The sequence below is a fragment of the Nerophis lumbriciformis genome, linkage group LG04 (genome assembly GCF_033978685.3).
Source record: "Nerophis lumbriciformis linkage group LG04, RoL_Nlum_v2.1, whole genome shotgun sequence".
NCBI lineage: Eukaryota > Metazoa > Chordata > Actinopteri > Syngnathiformes > Syngnathidae > Nerophis > Nerophis lumbriciformis.
Genome location: NC_084551.2, coordinates 62,716,856 through 62,740,485, shown reverse-complemented (window position 1 = coordinate 62,740,485; position 23,630 = coordinate 62,716,856). Strand labels below are relative to the sequence as shown.

The following is a 23,630-nucleotide window of genomic DNA, read 5'->3' as shown; positions in this document are numbered from 1 at the left end:
CAGTCACCATCAAGACACGTCACTAGTTTCCACCACCGTTCGCACAAATGTACACTTATACCATTTACAGTGACACAAGTCAACAGTCTATTGCAATAATAATAATAATATCTTTTTTTTTCCTTCAAACCATAGCGTACAGCGATACATTTATTACTAAGAATATTTAGACTACATCTTTTTTTCTTTTTTTTTTTTTACTGTTAGCAAAAATAATCGGTGTGCATTATTACATCGTTTTAAATGTACAAATATACTTTTGATCTGGCTTGTTGTTTTTCATAAAGGCTTTCAGACACGACGAGTGAAAACACCAAAGGCTCAAATCCCCGCGAGCTTCCACACCGGGAGGGAAAAAGTCTTCGAAAGGTAGTAAGACGCAACAATCGATAAGAGAGCACAGACATTTCTTCCAGACTGTACCGTTTTTAGGGCTACTCCAACACCCGCCAGGACAGTTGGGGGCTGACCCTTCATTCTACTTAGCTAGTGACGCCTGTACCACACCCACCAGGGTCGTAGGGCCATCACTACGGCAAACATCCACCATTCACCAAGGTACACACTAAAGGGGGATGTCTGACATCCACAACGGTACTAAGGGCCTTCCGACGCCAGCAAACGCAGACCTAGGTAGTGGCAGCCAACCAGGGTAATGGGAGGCGCCCTTAGCTTTGTTGCATCGACCAGGGTCGTAGGGCCATCACTACGGCAAACATCCACCATTCACCAAGGTACACACTAAAGGGGGATGTCTGACATCCACAACGGTACTAAGGGCCTTCCGACGCCAGCAAACGCAGACCTAGGTTGTGGCAGCCAACCAGGGTAATGGGAGGCGCCCTTAGCTTTGTTGCATCGACCAGAGTCGTAGGGCCATCACTACGGCAAACATCCACCATTCACCAAGGTACACACTAAAGGGGGATGTCTGACATCCACAACGGTACTAAGGGCCTTCCGACGGCAGCAAACGCAGACCTAGGTAGTGGCAGCCAACCAGGGTAATGGGAGGCGCCCTTAGCTTTGTTGCATCGACCAGTTCTTCCTCCAAGGGAATATAAGTTACTGGTCAATCCCAAATTCTTTTGGATGACATAAACTGAGTAAGAAGGATCACTAGGACAGAATAGGAATATCATCAATTTTTACTAAAATTTCAGGAGAACAACCTAGACTAATACCATACCTGCCAACTTTTGAAATCAGAAAAACCTAGTAGCCAGGGTCCAGGGGCCGCAGGCCCCGGTAGGTCCAGGACAAAGTCCGACGCAAAATGATTATTAGCATTCAGACAGGTTAAAATGTTGCTAAAACCATCACTTTTCTATCAGTCACAGTGACTTTTCAAAACAAAAATATTACAGCAAAAATCATATGGGTTGATTGACATGTTTATTCTGTAAGCTAACTTCAATAGTTTGAAATTATTTTTGACAGTTAATGCCAGTTATCCTGTCAACCTTTCACAAGACTTCAATTTGTTAATTGAAAGTATAAACACTTTTTACAGTAAACAAATGGTAAAACAGTACTAAACAATTCCATTAAAAAAAAAAATTGGTGTCATTATTAACTTTCTGTCCAAGCTTGTATAATCTACTGCCTTGTTCAATTGTAAAAAAATATTCTGTGCCTAAAATTCACATTTCTATCACAATTATTATACTGTAAACATGGTAAGCTAACTTCATTAAAATTAATAGTCCTGTCAATAGCATGGAATTACAATTCAAATGTAGTTTTTTTGTAAGCCTTTCAAAAGAATTCAAAATATGAAAAATTTATGAAAATTAATTTAAGCCATCAGACACTTGAAAAGTGGCACATCACATCTCTAATGTAATCATTTTAACTTTTCAACAGAAATAGCACTGCAAAAATATTAAGGACATACTTCTGTATTTTGGTAGTTATGCTGTCAACATTTAACAAGATTTCTTCAACTTGGACTTGAAAGCATAAATAGTATAAACACTTTTAACAGTATAACAGTACTAAACAATTCCAATAGATAACATTGGTGTCATTACCTTTTTGTGGCTAAAATCCGAAAAACGTTGAAAGTTTTCCACTTGTATCGCTAGCAACGGCATTAGACTTGTGTTTTTTTGTCCCAACGTGGTCTTTTACATCGCTAATTCCTCCGTGTCCGATCGAAAAATCTTGTCTGCACAAGGTGCAATTCGCGTAGTTTTCACCCTTTTTGGAACGGATAATTCCAAAATATTCTTCACGGAATGACTGCAGTTTTCTTTTCGGTTTAAGACTCGTTTGCGATTTTTCTCCGGCTGATTCCAGATCGTTCGCTCGTTTGGAAACAATGGCAACAGGTGCCTCGTGCTTGGCAGCGGTGCTATAAATAGCCTCGCGCATTTAAAAAAAATTTTTTTTTTTAATTAATGAAAAACCGTATTTTTTATCACTGCAACCGTAACCCGGAATAGGTTGATGAAAACCGTACTAATTACGGGAAAACCGGAGTAGTTGGCAGGTATGTAATACATTCATACCGGCTTCCTAAGTTGTTCTCCTGAAATTTCAGTAAAACTTGATGATATTCCTATTCTGTCCTGGTGATCCTTCTTACTCAGCTTTTATGTCATCCAAAAGAACTTGGGATTGACCAGTAACTTAGATTCCCTTGGAGGAAGAACTGGTCCGACGCAACAGTAGTGGCAGCCAACCAGGGTAATGGGAGGCGCCCTTAGCTTTCCTAACCTGCTCACAAGAAAAACTCAGTCTCAGATTCTACAATCGGTTGTAGTAGCACCACGCCTGTATTCGGAACCAGAACACATGCTTCTTTTAGTGCAGTTAACTTTGTAAAGGAACACCCGCCCACCCCCAAAAGCTTCAGATTATCAGCAGCACGGAGCAGCCGAGTGGCGACCGCATTCCAGAAACGTATTTGATAGATTTAGGGGCTAGAAACTGAGAACAACACGTCAGCCACTTGACTCTTCAGCTTTGTTTTCCGAAGCCAATCTCGGTTTATTTTGGGCCAGCTACGTGGCCCGACCCCGAGACCGTGACCCTGGCCCGCTAGGACTAGGTTAGCAACTCAGGCTATGATTATTACTGATAAGCAAGAAAGGAACAAAAAACAGACCAGCTTTGCTTTTGACTGCTGTGTCCAAGCAAAGCTAACAGCTAACACTGGTGAACAAGGCAAACACCATAAATACACACTCCCATGTCAGGATTCCCATGAGTTGTGTAGTAAAGTCAGTTTGTCGAGAAGAATAAGAGGCATTGGGTGAAACTCTCTTGTTCAAATACGCCTTTTCATTATTTCACCCTACTCGACTCGGCATAGCGTGATAACCCACCGCTAAACGCTTAAATTCCACCAGGCACTTAAATACTCCCTTCCCCCCTTTATGGCCTTTGCTGCAAACAGGTCCAAAACAACTTGTAGGAATTCAGGGGGAATCAGCGCTCATTGGCAAACCCCCGATCAGGAGTTCCAACATGATGCACAGCGACCATGACCACCACAAGCACGTACTCGCACACCACACAGGAGCATATCAATCCTTCAAGTCAAGAATATGGAACATCATTAAAACTACATTTGTTTTACCGCGTGTGCCCGACTGCCGGGGCAAAACAAAGACCACAGACACGCTGCTCAAACAGAAAAAAAAAGTGCCGAACAGTCTGCAAAGCTCGCTCCGTACAAGACCGCTCACTTCCGAATGAAATGTGTATTATTTTGTCTTCCTTTCCTTTAGCCCGTTATTGCACAAGTGGAGAACACCGACAAGATCTCTTGCTCCACCTCCAAAAACCTAACATATAGCGCATGGTCGTTTAAAAAAGGTAACAATGTATCCGCATACGAATATCTTCAAAGTTTCACATGATGCACGAGACAACAAAAGCAGAAAAATAACATCCAGGATAAAAAAAACAAAACAGTGTTATACTTTAAATTAAAAAGAGATGGCTGTGATTGATATATCAGACGATATAAAGTGTGACAGCTGATATCTTCCGTTAAAACCCTTTCAAGGCATCATCTTTCTCCTGGCGGCCAACATTAGGGAGGGCGCGATACCTCGTAGCCAGCAGGTGGCAGTGTGCTCAAAGAACTGGTTTTTTTTACACCTGGAAAGTGACTAAATAAGATGGGGGCAAAAAGGAATGAGGAGGGATGAGTGACGCCGTGAAATCATAATCGTCAAAATGTGAGTCGACCCTTTCTGTACTGCTCCCTCGTTTAAAAACAAACAAAACGCAAAAAGCGAAACAAACAAAAAAAATGACAGAATGTAAAAGTGCTGCTGCTTGATCTGACTTGAGGTGCTGTGGATGGTAAGGGAGCAGATTGGTGGAATATTTGGGGGCGGGGGTTAAAAAAAAAAAGGCAGGAAATGGAGGTAAAAGAAACTGGAGTCCAATAGGATGGAAATAAACTAGTTGGCCGGTTGATATTGCATATTAGTGCTGAGTTTTGTTTGCTTGTTTTGTTAAAGCAGCGTTTGCATCCTCAATCCAGTGTGGGGGTGCCTCCTTCCTGCTTCCCTCTGCACAGTGTCGGGTCCGGATTGACTAGGCATGTGTGTGTGTGTGTGTGTGTGTGTGTGTGTGTGTATGGGGCGGGGGGTTACTTGCCAAGCCATCCTCGAATGGCCGTGTGTGATTGTGTGTGTGTGTGTGTGTGGAGGATGGAAATGGTCAAGGGAGGGTCTTGCAGCTCAGGCGAAGTACATGGTCCTCAGGGTGTCGTGGTGAATCTGAACAGCTTTGGCCAGCGCTTGCGGGTCTCGACCGTTACTCTGACCGGACACATGGCTGCCCTCGGCGCTGAAGAATGGAGAAATGCACAGCAACGGCGCCAAAAAGTTGAACGATGACAATAAGGACAGGGCGTGCAATGTAGTTCAGCAAGGTTTGGTTTGTGTCATATGGCAAAATTATTAGACTGCATTATTTACACACATGTGAAATACAGCAATATCCTACAGTATGTACTTAATACTCGGTGGCAAGTGAATAGTGAGAGGCTTTCCTGCCTAGTCAGCCTGTGTTTTTACTAGGGGTGTAACAGTACGTGTATTTGTATTGAGCCGTTTCGGTACGGTGGTTCCGGTTCGGTTCGGAGGTGTACCGAACGAGTTTCCACACGGACATATTAAGTAGCGTAACGCACGTTGTGTAAACAATGCACACCGAGGCACAACACACGGCAGTGTGCATTGTTTACTCAAAATGCCGGACATTTGAGGCATTTAAGAAACTCCGCCCTGACAGCTCCGCAAAAGAGGACATGTCCGGTGAAAAGAGGACGTATGGTCAGTCTATCCTAGCTCGTTAGCTGCTAGCATGCCGCTAACGGGCTACGATAGATAGATAGATAGATAGATAGATATTTATTGTCATTGCACAAGTACAACAAAACTTTGTTTTCAGCAGACTGACCATACGTCCTCTTTTCACCGGACATGTCCTCTTTTGCGGAGCTGTCAGGGCGGAGTTTCTTAAATGCCTCAAATGTCCGGCATTTTGAGTTAGGGCTGCGTGTATTTTCAATGTACGTTCAGGGTTAAGAAGGGGTTAAAAACAAAACAAACAGCAGCATTGGTGAGGGAGGGGCAGAGACAGAGAGAGAGAGAGAGAGAGTTATGATAAACGCGCATGCGTCGCCAGGCTCTGCTTTTTATCCATAGATTTATCACATTTAATTTTTTATTATCTATAGCAGGGGTGTCAAAAGTGTGCCCCGGAGGCCATTTGCGGCCCACAGCTAATGTTTTAAAGGCCCACGGCACATTCTAAAAATACTTTTCAAATAAACAAAAACATAACAAAAGTGAAATTAAAAATCTTAAAGGTGAAATGTAATTTAGAAAAAGTTGCAATGTTGACTAATAAAACAAAGCTGTTTTTTTTTTTCAAACTGTCATTGCTCAAAACATAATATTGAATCAAAATCAATGTTATTATGAATTATTGACCTATCCAAGGTTCCCATTACTTCACTTCAAATATTCCACTAAGAAAAATATTTTTGGTGGAAGATTTTGCAAATTTGGTAAATAAATAACCCAAAAATGTATATTTTGTTGTTTTCTTACTGTACCGAAAATGAACCGAACCGTGACCTCTAAACCGAGGTACGTACCGAACCGAAATTTTTGTGTAGCGTTACACTCCCAGTAAAATCCTTTTTTTTTTTTTTTTATTGGTTGTAAAATTCTAATTTTCTGTGTTACGGAATTAGTTGCTTTTTTTAAATTAGTTTTCAGTTATAATCATTAAAATTAAAATAAACACTTGATATACATCAATGAGTGTATATAACATACAACTTTCACTTTTTGAATTTAATTACTTAAATAAAGCAACTTTTTGGTCATATTCCAATTTATTGAGCAGCACCTGTGTATAGAACGATTGGGTGTTTTTTTAGAGTGCTTTATAGGCGGAATAATAATAATAATAATAACTGGGATTTATATAGCGCTTTTCTAAGTACCCAAAGTCGCTTTACATGTAGAACCCATCATTCGTTCACACCTGGTGGTGGTAAGCTACTTTCATAGCCACAGCTGCCCTGGGGTAGACTGACGGAAGCGTGGCTGCAATTTGCGCCAACGGCCCCTCCGACCACCACCTGTCATTCATCATTCAATTCACCGGTGTGAGTGGCACCGGGGGCAAAGGGTGAAGTGTCCCGCCCAAGGACACAACGACAGCAATTTTTGGATGGTAAGAGGCGGGGAGCGAACCTGCAACCCTTAGGTTTCTGGCATGGTTGCTCTACCCACTACGCCATGCCGCCCCAGATATACATCAATGAGTGTATATAACATACAACTTTCACTTTTTGAATTTAATTACTTACCGTAAATAAAGCAACTTTTTGGTCATATTCCAATTTATTGAGCAGCACCTGTGTATAGAACGATTGGGTGTTTTTTTAGAGTGCTTTATAGGCGGAATAGAGTGACTCCCATTGGCTCCATTGTTAGCTGACTTTTGCTAGCATTTATTTACAAGTTAGAATGTATAAAAAAAATCGAATTAAAATAAAAACATTGTGAAAGATTGACGAAATGTAAAAAAAAAAAAAAAAAAAGTGCAGTTCCCCTTTGAAAAATTTTGAAAATATAATTTCTTCTTAAAAATATATTTGGGTGAAAAAAACTAAATAATAATAAAATAATTGCACAGTAAAAAGACATGTATATAACATTAATAAAATAAATACCGTATTTTTCGGACTATAAATCGCAGTTTTTTTTCATAGTTTGGCCGCAGCGACTTATGTGTGAAATTATTAACACATTAGCGTAAAATATCAAATAATATTATTTATCTCATTCACGTAAGAGACTAGACGTATAAGATTTCATGGGATTTAGCGATTAGGAGTGACAGATTGTTTGGTAAACGTATAGCATGTTCTATATGTTATAGTTATTTGAATGACTCTTACCATAATATGTTACGTTAACATACCAGTTGGTTATTTATGCCTCATATAACGTACACTTATTCAGCCTGTTGTTCACTATTCTTGATTTATTTTAAATTGCCTTTCAAATGTCTATTCTTGCTGTTGGCTTTTATCAAATACATTTCCCCCAAAAATGCGACTTATACTCCAGTGCGACTTATATATGTTTTTTTCCTTCTTTATTATGCATTTTCAGCCGGTGCGACTTATACTCCGGAGCGACTTATACTCCGGAAAATACGGTATATAACATTAATAAAATAAATACATTTTAATAGATTTCTTTATAAATTCTTCCAAGTCAAATCCTTCAACAATAAATGTCTTCTCACCTGTCGTGTTCTTTGTCCACCAGGTGATAGCGGGCGCGGAAGGCCACCAGGTGGGCGTAGTAGGCAGGCGCGGGGATGGACACCGAGCGGGTACAGCGCACGTAGGTGTGGCACAACTGGTATGTGAGCAGCTGGAACTCGTCGGCTGTGAAACAATTGTCATCCCACAGCACATGGTAGTGGGAAGGCCGACTGGTGCCCTGCGAGACGTCGCAAATAAATTAAACCTCGCAAATGAATCCAGCGACGCAACAGATAACGAGGGTGCTCACCTGTATTCCAGCGTGGCTGCAGAGGTAAAAGTCAAACTCGTAAGGATGCGTAATGTCTGTATCCACGGTCGTACCAGCTGGAATGTTTCCGCTGCGGCCAACCTGACAGAGAAGAGGTCAGTCAAGTGTGCCATCTAGAGCAGATTTGTGCATTCTACGGCCCGCGGGCCACATCCGACCCGTGCGTCGTTGAAAAGTGTTATTTATGGGCGTATGTCCGTGTGTAACCTGTGAGTGAAGGTGCACAGCGACAAGTGATGCACGGTTATCCCCGAGACGCTAAAAAGAGAAAAGTTGATGACGAATGGCGTGTTTTCAACAAGACATGGATTCCCAAGTATTTCTTTACAGAAATGAAAGGTAAAGCCGTGTGCTTAATTTGTGGTACACAGGTTGCTTAAAGAATATCATTTGAATCGCCACAACATGACCAAGCACGAGGAAAAATAGCGGAATCTGTCTGATGAAGCGTGCGCAAGGGAGGCTGATGCGTTGATGGTAAAACTGCAAACCCAACAAGGACTTTTTGCCAAATTTCACACCCCCAGAGATGCAGCCGTCAGGACAAGTTTCCTCATTTCTCACAAAATCGCCAGAAAAAGTAAGGCGTTTTCTGACGGAGAGTTTATTAAGGAGTGCTTATTGAACTCTGTTGCGCTGAACGTGTCACTCTCCCGACGCACTGTAACGAGGCGGGTTGAGACCATCGCTGGAAACTTGGAGCTTCAGCTGAAGAACAGAACGGCCGACTTTGACTGTTTTTCGCTGGCTTTGGATGAGAGCTGCGATGTACGTGACAACGCCCAGCTGCTCATCTTCTTACGTGGGATAACTGCGGACTTTCAAATCACGGAGGAGCTGGCAGCCATGCAGTCAATTAAAGAGACAACTACCGTATTTTCCGCACTATTAGCCGCACCTAAAAACCACAAATTTTCTCAAAAGCTGACAGTGCGGCTTTTAACCCGGTGCGCTTTATATATGGATTAATATTACGATTCATTTTCATAAAGTTTCGATCTCGCAACTTCGGTAAACAGCCGCCATCTTTTTTCCCGGTAGAACAGGAAGCGCTTCTTCTTCTACACAAGCAACCGCCAAGGTAAGCACCCGCCCCCATAGAACAGGAAGCGCTTCTTCTTCTACTGTAAGCAACCACCCGCCCGCGTAGAAGAAGAAAAAGCGCGCGGATATACCGTACGTTTCATTTCCTTTGTGTGTTTACATCTGTAAAGACCACAAAATGGCTCCTACTAAGCGTCAGGGATCCGGTTCATGAAAAAACGCAATCTCTCCACCCGCACACGGATTACTATTTCACAGCAACTGATATTCCTGTGAACCGCACTGTGGATACAACGGGAGCACGTACGGTGAATATTCGCACCACAGGGAATGAGAAGTCATCCTTCACTGTGGTTCTAGCTTGCCATGCTAATGGCCAGAAACTTCCACCCATGGTGATATTCAAAAGGAAGACCTTGCCAAAAGAGACCTTTCCAGCCGGCGTCATCATAAAAGCTAACTCGAAGGGATGGATGAAGAAAAGATGAGCGAGTGGTTAAGGTAAGTTTAAGTTTACGCGAAGAGGCCGGGTGGCTTTTTTCACGCAGCTCTGTCCATGTTGATATACGTATGTTTGTGATTGCACATTTGCGTACATTTTGGGAGTGAACAGAGTTGTTAGAACGCTGGTTTTTAATATATTATTAAAGTTTGACTGACCTATCTGACTGTTTTTTTGACATTCCTTTAGCGCAGTTAGATGCGGCTTACAACACCGGGCGGCTTATAGGTGGACAAAGTTTTGAAATATGCCGTTCATTGAAGGCGCGGCTTTTAACCCAGGGCGCCTTATGGTGCGGAAAATACGGTACAGGTAATGACTTGTTCACATTGGTAAATGCGTGTTTGGACATGTTAGGACTGAAATGGGACAAGCTGGCAGGTGTGACAACAGATGGTTGTCCAAATCTGACGGGGAAAAATGTTGGACTTTTAAAGAGGATGCAGGATAAAGTGACAGAAATTGACATTTTTGCATTGTATTATACATCAGGAAGTGTTGTGGAAAACAGTGTTAAAAATAAAACCATCAAAAGCAATCTGCTTTTGTATAAAGTTAAGTTAGGTTAATGAAATTATTATTATTATTATTATTTATCTTACGGTAAAACAAAAATAATTTCAGCAAAATGTAACTGAAATATTGTCGGTGTGGCCCTCCAGCAGTGCTCGGGTTGCTCATGCGGCCCCCGGTAAAAATTAATTGCCCACCCCTGATCTAGATGTACAATTATACTTAAAAACAAGAAAACGCTTGATGCAGGCTACAGCAAAAAGGAAACAGGGGAGCTCTAAAAGCAATAAAATGTGGTAGTTCAACTTGTCGAAGCATTACGCGGACTCACTGAGCAGTTCCCAGTCAAGCGATTAAAAGCCTAATTTTTTTGAGAGCTTACAACTCCTGGACAAAGAACACATGGCCGTTTCCTAGCAGAGTACTACGGACTACTACTCTACTTCTCGGACTACGGACTACGACTACTTCTCCAAAGTGGGCTGGCTCAGGGTGGAGGACAGAGTCAAACAACTTGCACTGAGCCTAGTCTATAAAATCCGCTACACCTCCCTGATACCGAAGTACATGTCAAACTACTTCCTTAACGTAAATGACCGTCATAACCACAACACCAGGGGGAGCTCCACTAACCACGTTAAACCCAGATTCCGAACTAACAAAGGTCTTAACTCATTCTCTTTCTATGCCACATCAATATGGAATGCACTCCCAACAGGTATAAAAGAAAGGGCATCTCTATCCTCCTTCAAAACCGCAATAAAAGTACACTAGTGACGCCCCTGCTGGTATCTATATTGAGTTTTTGGGATGTTAGTATCGATCCACAAAGCTGCCCCCGTTTTTCCCCCCACTCATAACTGGTTGATCCACATCCTCTCTACCCCTCACTGAACGGGTTGATTGACACATCTAGGTTATCCATGATTGACTATAGAGATTTATTCCTAATCCCACAAAAAATGGTTTAGTTCCGGCTACATCTCTCATTCCTCTCTGCGTGGGGGTGGAAAGAGAATGAGAGATTGAGATGGTTGCTTTTACATCATGGGTGTCAAACTCTGGCCCGCGGGCCAAATTTGGCCCTTGAGGCGATATCAAATTAACATTAGAGCATTACAGTAACACCGCATTCACCGCTAATACTCATACTTGCCAACCATCCCGATTTTCCCGGGAGACTCCCGAATTTCAGTGCCCCTACCGAAAATCTCCCGGGGCAACCATTCTCCCGATTTCCACCCGGATAACATTATTGGAAGCGTGCCTTAAAGGCACTGCCTTCAACGTCCTCTACAACATGTCGTCACGTCCGCTTTTCCTCCATACAACCAGCGTGTATATGCGGCTTTTACACACAAACAAGTGAATGATACCCATACTTGGTCAACAGCCATACAGGTCACACTGAGGGTGGCCGTATAAACAACTTTAACACTGTTACAAATAAAAATCTCCCGGAGTATATTGTGAATAAATTGAGAACAGGAAGTGAACAAAAGTTTTAGCAACTGTTATGTAAAAGAAAAGGGGTAGAATTAAATAAGCTCTGCTTCTTCCTACTCCTTTTCGAACATGGTGACAAGAGAAACTGGAGATTGTGATGTATCATGTTGTATGCTTGCATGTTCGAAATAAACTCAAACTCAAACCTCCAGGCAACTTCAACCCTAAACTAACACCCTCCCCGGACTGTTAATAATCAAAGGTAAATAATCAAATGTAGATACTTTTTCTTATGCCTTCTGATCTCTCTCTCTCTCTCTCTCTCTTTGATGACTGAATTGATGATAACAACCAAACCCGCCCCCCCCGGATTGTAAATAATGTAAATAATTCAATGTATATACCCTGATGATTATCTTGTGTGATGACTGTATTATGATGATAGTATATATCTGTATCATGAATCAATTTAAGTGTACCCCGACTTAAACAAGTTGAAAACTTATTGGGGTGTTACCATTTAGTGGTCAATTGTACGGAATATGTACTTCACTGTGCAACCTACTAATAAAAGTCTCAATCAATCAATCAATCAGACTCCATGGGCCTTGAACGCCACTCCACTGCTCTTTGCTTGGCATTGAGGCCCTAATGCCTTAATCGAACGCCTTTTACAGGAGGTAGCAAAGGTGAACCGGGCAAGGTAATTAAAGTACTGGCCGAGTAAGAAATGAGAAGAGAAAGTGGTGGTTCTTACTCGCTCGTTGCGGTCGGCGCAGAAGAGGCGTGTGTGGTGGCGTTTTTGCACAACAATGTAGGTGATGCCTGGCTGGTACTCCTTCTCCAGGCTGATACAGGCCTCACGGATGGCCAGCAGCTCATAATACAGCACCTGAAGAAGAAGAAACCAAACGCCTGAGAACGCTGGATCCATTGGCCAAATAAAAATGTTCAGATGTATAAAATAATAACCTGGAGAACAAACCTGGGAACCTACCTGTCTGAACTGGCCTTCAGACACTCCATCCCTGTAGAAGATGATCCTGGTGGGCTTGTAACGTGTGGACTTGTAGAACTGGATAAGCAGCTCACGCACCATGGAGGCCAGATCCTGGATCACCTCTTGCCTCGGCCTCTGCACCCGCACGGTGGCACAGTACCTGCTGGGGTGGGCGTCCATGCTGCCAACCACCTGGGTGAGAGGAAATAAAAGCCTGAGTTGGTTGCAATGTTATCATTGACAAATGAGACAAGACAAAGTGCCAGAAGGTTAACTTTATGTTGGGCTGCCATGACTAACCAAAACATTTAAAGTTGATATTAGTGGAGTTTTTATTCACTAAGTGCGGCAAACTCACTGCTGCAATCGAGGGCTTCTTTCCATCTCCAGCAGGTGGATGTGTAACGTCTGCTCCCAGGAAGATGACTGGCTGCTGAAACACTGACGGTCTGTAGAGGCACACAAGACAAGAGTTCTTACACTCCTTGACTTAAAGCTGGGCCACTTGAATCTTGCGTCACAAGGCAGAATCCAAACTGCTGATAGTCCCTCCCAGTCTCCTCCTCTCTGGAAGTGCACATTAACAATACGTGCACACGCATGGGGTGTTGACAGTCTGAAGTTGCATGGAAGTAGGGCTGGGCGATATATGGAATATACTCGATATAGAAAATGACTATATGGTGATATTGGAGTTAGGGATGTCCCGATCCGATATTTGGATCGGATCGGCTGCCGATATTTGCCAAAAATTGCGTATCGGCAAGGCATGGAAAATGCAGATCCAGATCCAGTTTAAAAAAAATTCCGGTCCGTGTTTTCCAACGCACCTATTTATATAATACATTCCACTTTTCTGCTGCTCCGTAATTTCCGTTCCGCATTTTCCAGCACACCTTCAACACATCCACAATTCTCACGCAGTTGCTTTTAGCTGCTGGCATTACACGACAGGCTCTTCTCACTCTTTCCTGTGTCTCCCTCTCACAGACAGCAAGCGCACCTTCTTACACACGTCACATACTGTCACGTCATACGTCACATACTGTCACGTCATACGTCACATACGTATACGTCCTCTCCCTGCAGAGAGCGAGGTAGCGGCATGGCTAACGTTAGCTGTGATGCTAGCGCAGCCGCTAAGGTGCGCGCCTGCTCAAGCGTCCTCTGCGCACGGCAAATCTATGCCACGCACAAAATCAAATAAAAAAATAAGCGCATAACAATTTTCGACACACGGACACGACAGAGACAACAGTTTTCGTCATCATTGTTCAATTATTGTGACGTCTGTCGAGACGCTTATGTCCATTCGGTGCCACACGTCCACACCATCAAAATGGCAAAAATTTCCACATCAACACCGTATGAAAAAATTTGTGATTTTTTTTAGTTGTGATTTCCTTCTCTGCATGAAAGTTTAAAAGTAGCATATATTAATGCAGTATGAAGAAGAATGTCTTTTTGACACTTACATCCGGCACCCCCCTCCACACCCTGGATTATAAATAATGTAAATAATTCAATGTGATTATCTTGTGTGATGACTGTATTATAATGATAGTATATATCTGATAGTATATATTTGTATCATGAATCAATTTAAGTGGACCCCGTCTTAAACAAGTTGAAAAACTTATTGTGGTGTTACCATTTAGTGGTCAATTGTACGAAATATGTACTTCACTGTGTAACCTACCAATAAAAGTCTCAATCAATCAATCAAAACACATAGAATCATCATACTGCTGTGATTATATGCATCAAGTGTTCATTCAAGGCTAAGGCAAAATATCGAGATATATATTGTGTATCGCAATATGGCCTTAAAATATCTCAATATTAAAAAAAGGCCATATCTCCCAGCCCTAGTTCAATGATGCCATTTCTGTTTGTCATGTATAATTTTGTCTATTTTGTGTTTATCCTTGAATAAACAGGTCAGTTTCTTGTTACCAACCATTGTGTATTATTCAAACTCCCCTAATTCAGCTGGCTAGTTGTTATCAAGAGTACTAAAACCCTTTTCAACATGATTCTGACAACTAAGTAGGCTAAATAACTTTAAACTTTAATACATGCTCGGATAGGCCAGTATCGGTATCGGTCAGTATCGGTATCGGATCGGAAATGCAAAAACAATATCGGTATCGGATCGGAAGTGCAAAAACCTGGATCCGGACATCCCTAATTGGAGTATACATTCTCACTCAGTTGCTTTTAGCTGGGGGCATTACACTACAGGCTGTTCTCACTCTTTCTTGTCTCTCCTTCTCACAGAGACATAAAACAGGCGCACCTTCTTCTTCTTACATACGTCACATACTATCACGCGTGCAACGTCATACGCCCTCGTCGAGCAGAGAGGTAGCGGCATGGGTAAAGTTAGCTATGATGCTAGCGGTGCGGTGCGGTGCGAGTGGTAATACGAGATAAATAAGGTGCCAGTCTGGTAACAAATGAAGGAAGAATAATTAATTCCCAAGAAAAACAGCAGGGGGTCCATCGCCTGGCGATGGTTTGGCTTCAAGCGGGAAGATGTTGAACGGACAACCGTAATATGTCAAGTATGCGGCAAAAGCGTTGCTACAAAAAGTAGCATTACTGCTAATTTGTATCATCATTTGAAAAGTCACCCGCTAGAGAATGAAGAGTGCTTGAAACTCCGCATGTCAACATCTTCATTTGGTGCCACACCCACAAAATGCCCAAGTAACCATTTCCACATCAACACCGTATGAAAAAACTAATCAACAACAGAAGGAGATAACGTCCGCAGGAACCTACCACATAGTGAAGGACATACACTATTTGATTTCCTATTATGCAGCTCATTTTTATTTGACACTTATTGAAATATCTTGTGTGACATCATGCACAAAAGTGCACTTTATTTGTTTTAAACTATTGTAGTGGCGTTCTGTACAAAAAGTGCACTTTAATTTAGTGTTGTTTTGATATGTCATCTTAGTGACATCATGCACAAAAGTGCACTCATAGCTTGTTTTAAAATGTCTCTGACAATCTTGCACTTTCTGTTTTGGAAATGACATGAAAGTTTGTGCCACTGCTTAATAACTGTTTGACAAATACACTTTTGCTAAATTAACTTAGTTGTGATTTCCCTCTCTACATGAATGTTTAAAAGTAGCATATATTAATGCAGTATGAAGAAGAATGTTTTAATGTAGACACATAGAATCATCATACTGCTGTGATTATATGCATCAAGTGTTCATTCAAGGCTAAGGCAAAATATCCACATATATATGGTGTATCCTGACATGGAATAAACATATCCACATATATATGGTGTATGGTGACATGGCCTAATAATATCCAGATATTAATAAAAGGCCATATAGCCCAGCCCTACATGGAAGGATGCCCTAGTTTGTATTCTGTTGCAGACTATCGGTAACACACGTCCAGTGCTTCTCAAATATTTTCTCCCCGTCATCTTTGTTGTAGCGGTGTAGCGTGCAAGGACGGGAGTGGAAGAAGTGTCAAAAGATGGCGCTAGCTATTTCAATGACATTGAGACTTTATTTCAATCAATAACGGAGCAGCATCTCCTCATCCGGACACAACACTGGAAGTGTGTCCCGTGAAAAAACTAATAACTAAAGTTCCTTGGGTGAATAATATGAACTCACTACACCGGTATGTTTTAGTGCTTTCATGGTGAGTCTACTGACAGATATAAGTAAGAACTTTACACTGCTTTATATTAGAAATGGCAACAGTGGAGGATGAATGTCACATAACAAGAAGATTTAACCCCCAATTCCAACCCTTGTATGGGCGAGGGCGGACCTACGTCACTTCCGCCCTCCAATCCCCTAGCAACGCAGTCGCCATATTGAATTCGTTGAAAACAAACCAGCTCACAGCGAACACAGCATTGACAGAAAAGGCATTTAACGAGGTTTCACGGCATTTTAAACTGTTCTAAATGGCGTATGATTATGTAAATAGTCTTTCCAGTGAGGCTAGGTTAAGATACGAGTTAAAATGTTCTGTAGTTGGATTAAACGACTGCCCTTACCGCCTTCCAGCAGATGCGTGGACTGATAATCCTACACAATGGCCGGACATGGAATTTGGAAATCTTTATGTCTACCTCACAAGCGCACCAGGTCGGTTGTTAGCTTCGGTTGTTATATAACGAATAAATCACATAAAAATGGTTAAATCACCCAAGGTATGTTGATAAATGATAATAAGGATGACACGGTGGCTACCAGTATCTGTATATTTATTATATCTGTAGAGAGCTCATTCAAATTCAGTTCAGTATTATGATTTATTATTTGCTGAATTACTGGAAATAGCCTTTATACCGTATGTTATTGTTGTGCAACAACAACAACTTCAGCTGTCGAACGTTATTCAGTAAAAATTCAACGGGTTCAACATTAGCATGGACCAAGTTGTGGTTAAGAAGGTGGATTTTTGTTCCTTATATTTACCAGAAACAAAGTGATCCGAACACACGACCCGGGATTTTGGGGGACTTCAGTGAGAACCGTCCTCGTTTTCCCGGTGTAAAGCTGCGAGCCATTTGTCTCGTCTCTGTGGGCTTTTAGCACGCTTTGGCAGAACAAAATACGACCTTTGTTTTCCCTGTTTCCAGTTGTGGTTTGCACAACCGAAAACAACACAGTTTTTTGGCATTTTGGAGGCAGAATGACGGGTTTAATCAGCGCAGGTCGACAGGTTAAAGAGTAATGGCGACGGTTTGTTTTCAACGCCAGTCAGGTTGCTATGGCTCGAAGAACCCGTATGTAGCTCAGTTGCCCGGATGTCGGCCCTGCCCCATAGTCTTTGGTATGACTCGGCCGGGGTTTGAACTCACAACCTACCGATCTCTAGAGAAAAAGAAGAAGCTTATTGACTACGGCATCGGCACGGACTACAAAGGCGGACGTGGGCAATTTTTCAGGAATTATGCAGTTCCCAAATACAGATCAGCAGGTACCAGAAGGTAAGAAAAGTTGCTTTTGCATAATATTGTGAAACAAAACACCAGATAATATGTCTTACCTTATACACACACCATAATAATACCCCTATGTTGAAGCACAGTACAATCCATCAAGCGGTGTGGCTTCATAGCCTACCAAAGTCATACTAAAACATTTTGATGGATTTTTGAGCGCCGTGTGTAATGTTCTATATTTTCAATGCAATATATAAGTTAAAGTTAAAGTAGCAATGATTGTCACACACATACTAGGTGTGGCGAAATTATTCTCTGCATTTGACCCATCACCCTTGATCACCCCCTGGGAGGTGAGGGGAGCAGTGGGCAGCAGCAGTGGCCGTGCCTGGGAATCATTTTTGGTGATTTAACCCCCAAAGACCTTTGATGCTGAGTGCCAAGCAGGGAGATACTGGCTCCCATTTTCATAATCTTTGGTATGACTCATAAAATGTTAGTGTTTACTTGAGTCATATTGTCATTAAAGTGTAATTTACACATGTCTCTTATGTTTGACTGCCATCTACTGGTCACACTTATTACACCATGTACCTAATAAAATAGCTTCGAGGTGGGTAAGCTCAACCAAACTTATTCCTTACATTAGGCGCACCGGTTTATAAAGCGCACTGTCGAGTTTTGATGAAAAAAAATAATTTTAAGTGCGTCTTATAGTCCGGAAAATATGGTAATCATTTTTAATGGAAAACCATAGTTTTGATCATAAACCGTACTCAAAACTAAGAAAAAGGGAGAATAGTTTAGATTTTTACAGAGACAAAAAAAAGACAGATTTCCGACTATAGACGCAAAAATCCCATGCCTGCAAGTGCTACATATGCTTCATCAAGGACGGCGTGGCGCAGTGGAAGAATGGCCGTGCGCGACCCGAGGGTCCCTTGTTCAATCCCCACCTAGTACCAACCTCGTCATGTCCGTTGTGTCCTGAGCAAGACACTTCACCCTTGCTCCTGATGGGTGCTGGTTAGCGCCTTGCATGGCAGCTCCCTCCATCAGTGTGTGAATGTGTGTGTGAATGGGTAAATGTGGAAGTAGTGTCAAAAGCGCTTTGAGTACCTTGAAGGTAGAAAAGCGCTATACAAGTACAACCCATTTATTATTTATTTATCATATTCTGGTATGGCAAAAAAGCACGTTCCCCGAGATCACACTGGCCCACAATGCCCTACATCGTGATTACGCCCAACCAATATTTGTTTGAGTTTTGGCTCTTCTTTGGATTTTTAGACATACAGCGTCTTTCTTTTCTTCCTCTGATTTCCTCCTTTGGTATTTTTAGCAGTATATGCTGTGACAGCAAACACAGGTATACACTACAAAAACTGAAATCTAAGTAAGATGAAATATCTCAAATAAGGGTGATATTTGCTTATTTTGTGTCGGATAAGATCATTCTTCTCACTAAGCAGATTTTATGTTAGTCTTTTACTTGCTTTAAGTGTTTTAGTCCTAAATGATCTCAGTAAGATATTACAGCTTGTTACTGAGATGTGATGACCTATATTGAGTAAAACATGCTTGAAAGTAGAATATCAAGTGTTGCAAAGCTGTGTCATCAACACTCACAAGTATAAAACTACTTTTTTAAAGTAATAATTTCTTATTTCAAGCATGAAAAAAAAAATCATGACATTGACACAATTGTGTCTCATAATTAAAACAGATGACAGCCAAATGGACTTTGCTGTTTTATTTTCAATGAAACAATAGAAAATAGGCACTCATATAGTAGTACAGTTGGCACAGTACAGTAAACTGACAGTTAATATTTAAACATTTAACATTTCAAACAATTTTGAACAGAAATAGTTCATGCACATTCATATAAATTCTTCAAAATTACAATTAAAAAATGTTTGTCCGGGGTCCGGGCTGTATATATGTGCACTAATTGACTGAAAGAGCACGCACTTGGCGCGATGATGTCATGTTGTCGATGGAAAAATGCATTTTTAGACCATATGATTTGCCTGAGCGGCTAGGAGACCCCGAGAGTAACAACCGTTTGCCTTGTTGCCTTTCCACTAAGAACAATAAATTAGTTTTTAGTATAAGTTTGCTGGTTTCAAGAAATGTAATGCCGAGCGCATATCATTATGTTAAGATAATGGCACTAGCATTTACTTCATTTAAGAATATTTTTCAACATATTGAGCAAAACAGTCTCTTTTTTTTTTCTACCAAGAAAAGTGCACTTGTTATTAGTGAGAATATACTTATTTTAAAGTATTTTTGGGATCATTGAAGTTAGCTAATTTGACTTGTTTTGGGAAGTCTTGACAAGCCAAATGTTCTTGTTCTATTGGCAGATAATTTTGCTTAGTTCAAGTAAAATAACCCTCATTTTTGTATTTTTTTTTCTTGTTTTTGAACACTGACTTTTTGCAGTGTAGCGATCTTTCCAGGTGGGTGTTTGGCAGACATGCTTTACTGAAAACAAGTTTGCACCGTGCACGCGCTTCACTATACAGGTAAAAGCCAGTAAATTAGAATATTTTGAAAAACTTGATTTATTTCAGTAATTGCATTCAAAAGGTGTAACTTGTACATTATATTTATTCATTGCACACAGACTGATGCATTCAAATGTTTATTTCATTTAATTTTGATGATTTGAAGTGGCAACAAATGAAAATCCAAAATTCCGTGTGTCACAAAATTAGAATATTGTGTAAGGCTAATACAAAAAAGGGATTTTTAGAAATGTTGGCCAACTGAAAAGTATGAAAATGAAAAATATGAGCATGTACAATACTCAATACTTGGTTGGAGCTCCTTTTGCCTCAATTACTGCGTTAATGCGGCGTGGCATGGAGTCGATGAGTTTCTGGCACTGCTCAGGTGTTATGAGAGCCCAGGTTGCTCTGATAGTGGCCTTCAACTCTTCTGCATTTTTGGGTCTGGCATTCTGCATCTTCCTTTTCACAATACCCCACAGATTTTCTATGGGGCTAAGGTCAGGGGAGTTGGCGGGCCAATTTAGAACAGAAATACCATGGTCCGTAAACCAGGCACGGGTAGATTTTGCGCTGTGTGCAGGCGCCAAGTCCTGTTGGAACTTGAAATCTCCATCTCCATAGAGCAGGTCAGCAGCAGGAAGCATGAAGTGCTCTAAAACTTGCTGGTAGACGGCTGCGTTGACCCTGGATCTCAGGAAACAGAGTGGACCGACACCAGCAGATGACATGGCACCCCAAACCATCACTGATGGTGGAAACTTTACACTAGACTTCAGGCAACGTGGATCCTGTGCCTCTCCTGTCTTCCTCCAGACTCTGGGACCTCGATTTCCAAAGGAAATGCAAAATTTGCATGGTTGGGTGATGGTTTGGGGTGCCATGTCATCTGCTGGTGTCGGTCCACTCTGTTTCCTGAGATCCAGGGTCAACGCAGCCGTCTACCAGCAAGTTTTAGAGCACTTCATGCTTCCTGCTGCTGACCTGCTCTATGGAGATGGAGATTTCAAGTTCCAACAGGACTTGGCGCCTGCACACAGCGCAAAATCTACCCGTGCCTGGTTTACGGACCATGGTATTTCTGTTCTAAATTGGCCCGCCAACTCCCCTGACCTTAGCCCCATAGAAAATCTGTGGGGTATTGTGAAAAGGAAGATGCAGAATGCCAGACCCAAAAATGCAGAAGAGTTGAAGGCCACTATCAGAGCAACCTGGGCTCTCATAACACCTGAGCAGTGCCAGAAACTCATCGACTCCATGCCACGCCGCAATAACGCAGTAATTGAGGCAAAAGGAGCTCCAACCAAGTATTGAGTATTGTACATGCTCATATTTTTCATTTTCATACTTTTCAGTTGGCCAACATTTCTAAAAATCCCTTTTTTGTATTAGCCTTAAGTAATATTCTAATTTTGTGACACACGGAATTTTGGATTTTCATTTGTTGCCACTTCAAATCATCAAAATTAAATGAAATAAACATTTGAATGCATCAGTCTGTGTGCAATGAATAAATATAATGTACAAGTTACACCTTTTGAATGCAATTACTGAAATAAATCAAGTTTTTCAAAATATTCTAATTTACTGGCTTTTACCTGTATATCGAGTCAGCCAATGAGGAGGTCTTCTTCGTGGGCTCTGCTCACAACCTCCTTTCTCTGAATCATGTGGTTAGATCTGGAGGGGTTGACAAATTATTTTGTCTTTCTGGGTTTTATTGACTAAAATACCTAATTATAAAGCAGACGAATGTTTTTTTTTCCAGAAATGATTACTGTTACAATATACCGTACTGTATAATGCTAATATGATTTTTGTTAGTTTAAGAATATAACTTAGGTGCCCCAGCTTTAAGTAAGGCACAAACAGACATTGTTTACCGTTGGTGAGGCACCAGGATGTTGTTGATGCCTCCCAGCTTCACGTTGATCTTGAGGCAGAGGTTGGAGAGGGTCTGAGGCGACGTCTTCACCACGTTCTTCACCTGGACACACTGCGTGGCCATGCCCAGCAGAGTGTCGCCCACACGCTTCACTTCCGCTACAAATGAAAAGGTATGGCAACACGTCAGGAATTATGACTAGCACATATTTATGGCCAATGGGAAAAAAAAGTAGATCCCACGCCCATTCACAGTTCAGCATTCATGTCCCTGCATTTTCCTTGATTAGTTTCTCTCTTCTTTATATTGTAAATAATGTTATGGTAACTTCAAAGAAAGTGGATTGATGTTGCAGTGAGCGCTGTCTCACGAGTCACTTTCCTTTAAGCGGAACTGCACTATTTTTGGAATTTTGCCTATCAATCACAATCATTATAAAAGACAAGACAACGGACGTATTTTTTTCATGCATTCCAACTCATAGATATATGTAAATACAAGTCTGCTTATAATGGAGTCAATGGGAGGTCCTCTATTCCGCCCATAAATCCCTCTAAAAAAACCCCAACAATACTCCATTTACATGTCCTACTTGAATATTAACGTATCAGCGTTATTGTTATTATAAGTGCTAACGCAGACAAACTATTTTTAGTGGTGCCGTGATCAGAGGGAACTTATAATTTGGTCTGCTATGTTGACATCATCGGCTGGTGAGCGGCTTTCTCGCCTCAGAGCTTGTGAAAGTTTTCTAGATCATAAATAATGCCTCTCACCTTGATAGTAGAAAGATGAGGACATAATCCCGTGAGTTGGTCAAATTTGGCATCCAATTTTGACGCAGAAAAGGCGAAAAAGACTCTTGGTTGCAACCCCCTTTTTTCTTCCCGAGGATTATAACGTCATATAAATGAGAGTATATAAACATTAGGGGTGTAACGGTACGTGTATTTGTATTGAATCGTTTTGGTACGGGGGTTCCGGTTCGGAGGTGTACCGAACGAGTTTCCACACGGACATATTAAGTAGCGTAACGCACGTTGTGTAAACAATGCACACCGAGGCACAACACACGGAATGCTAGCAGCTAACGGGCTAGGGTAGACTGACCATACGTCCTCTTTTCACCGGACATGTCCTCTTTTGCGGAGCTGTCAGGGCGGAGTTTCTTAAATGCCTCAAATGTCCGGCATTTTGAGTTAGGGTTGCGTGTATTTTCAATGTACGTTCAGGGTTAAGAAGGGGTTAAAAACAAAACAAACAGCAGCATTGGTGAGGGAGGGGCAGAGACAGAGAGAGAGAGAGAGTTATGATAAACGCGCATGCGTCGCCAGGCTCTGCTTTTTATCCATAGATTTATCACATTTAATTTTTTATTATCTATTGCAGGGGTGTCAAAAGTGTGCCTCGGAGGCCATTTGCGGCCCACAGCTAATGTTTTAAAGGCCCACGGCACATTCTAAAAATACTATTAAAATAAACAAAAATATAACAAAAGTGAAATAAAAAAGCTTAAAGGTTAAATGTCATTTAGAAAAAGTTGCAATGTTGACTAATAAAACAAAGCTGTTTTTTTTTTCTTTCAAACTGTCATTGCTCAAAACATAATATTGAATCACAATCAATGTTAATATGAATTATTGACCTATCCAAGGTTCCCATTACTTCACATCAAATATTCCACTA

The 23,630-nt window shown here is 41.4% G+C and overlaps 1 protein-coding gene across 4 annotated transcripts in view; it reads right to left on the bottom strand.

Moving 5' to 3' along the window:
• Positions 1-2,632: 2,632 nt before the first annotated feature.
• Positions 2,633-23,630, bottom strand: part of LOC133605426 (protein argonaute-3) — a 96,760-nt gene continuing 75,762 nt past the window's right edge. For 2 of the 4 annotated variants that reach the window (XM_072913100.1, XM_072913102.1), the window contains exons 13-19: positions 21,943-22,102; positions 12,957-13,047; positions 12,584-12,790; positions 12,356-12,490; positions 8,073-8,174; positions 7,801-8,000; positions 2,633-4,812 (exon numbers count right to left, since the gene is read on the bottom strand). In XM_072913100.1, the coding sequence (XP_072769201.1) occupies positions 4,704-4,812; positions 7,801-8,000; positions 8,073-8,174; positions 12,356-12,490; positions 12,584-12,790; positions 12,957-13,047; positions 21,943-22,102 (1,004 nt within the window). In that variant the 3' untranslated portion in view covers positions 2,633-4,703. The remainder of the gene's footprint in view (positions 4,813-7,800; positions 8,001-8,072; positions 8,175-12,355; positions 12,491-12,583; positions 12,791-12,956; positions 13,048-21,942; positions 22,103-23,630) is intronic. The other 2 variants (XM_072913101.1, XM_072913103.1) reach the window with 1 other exon arrangement.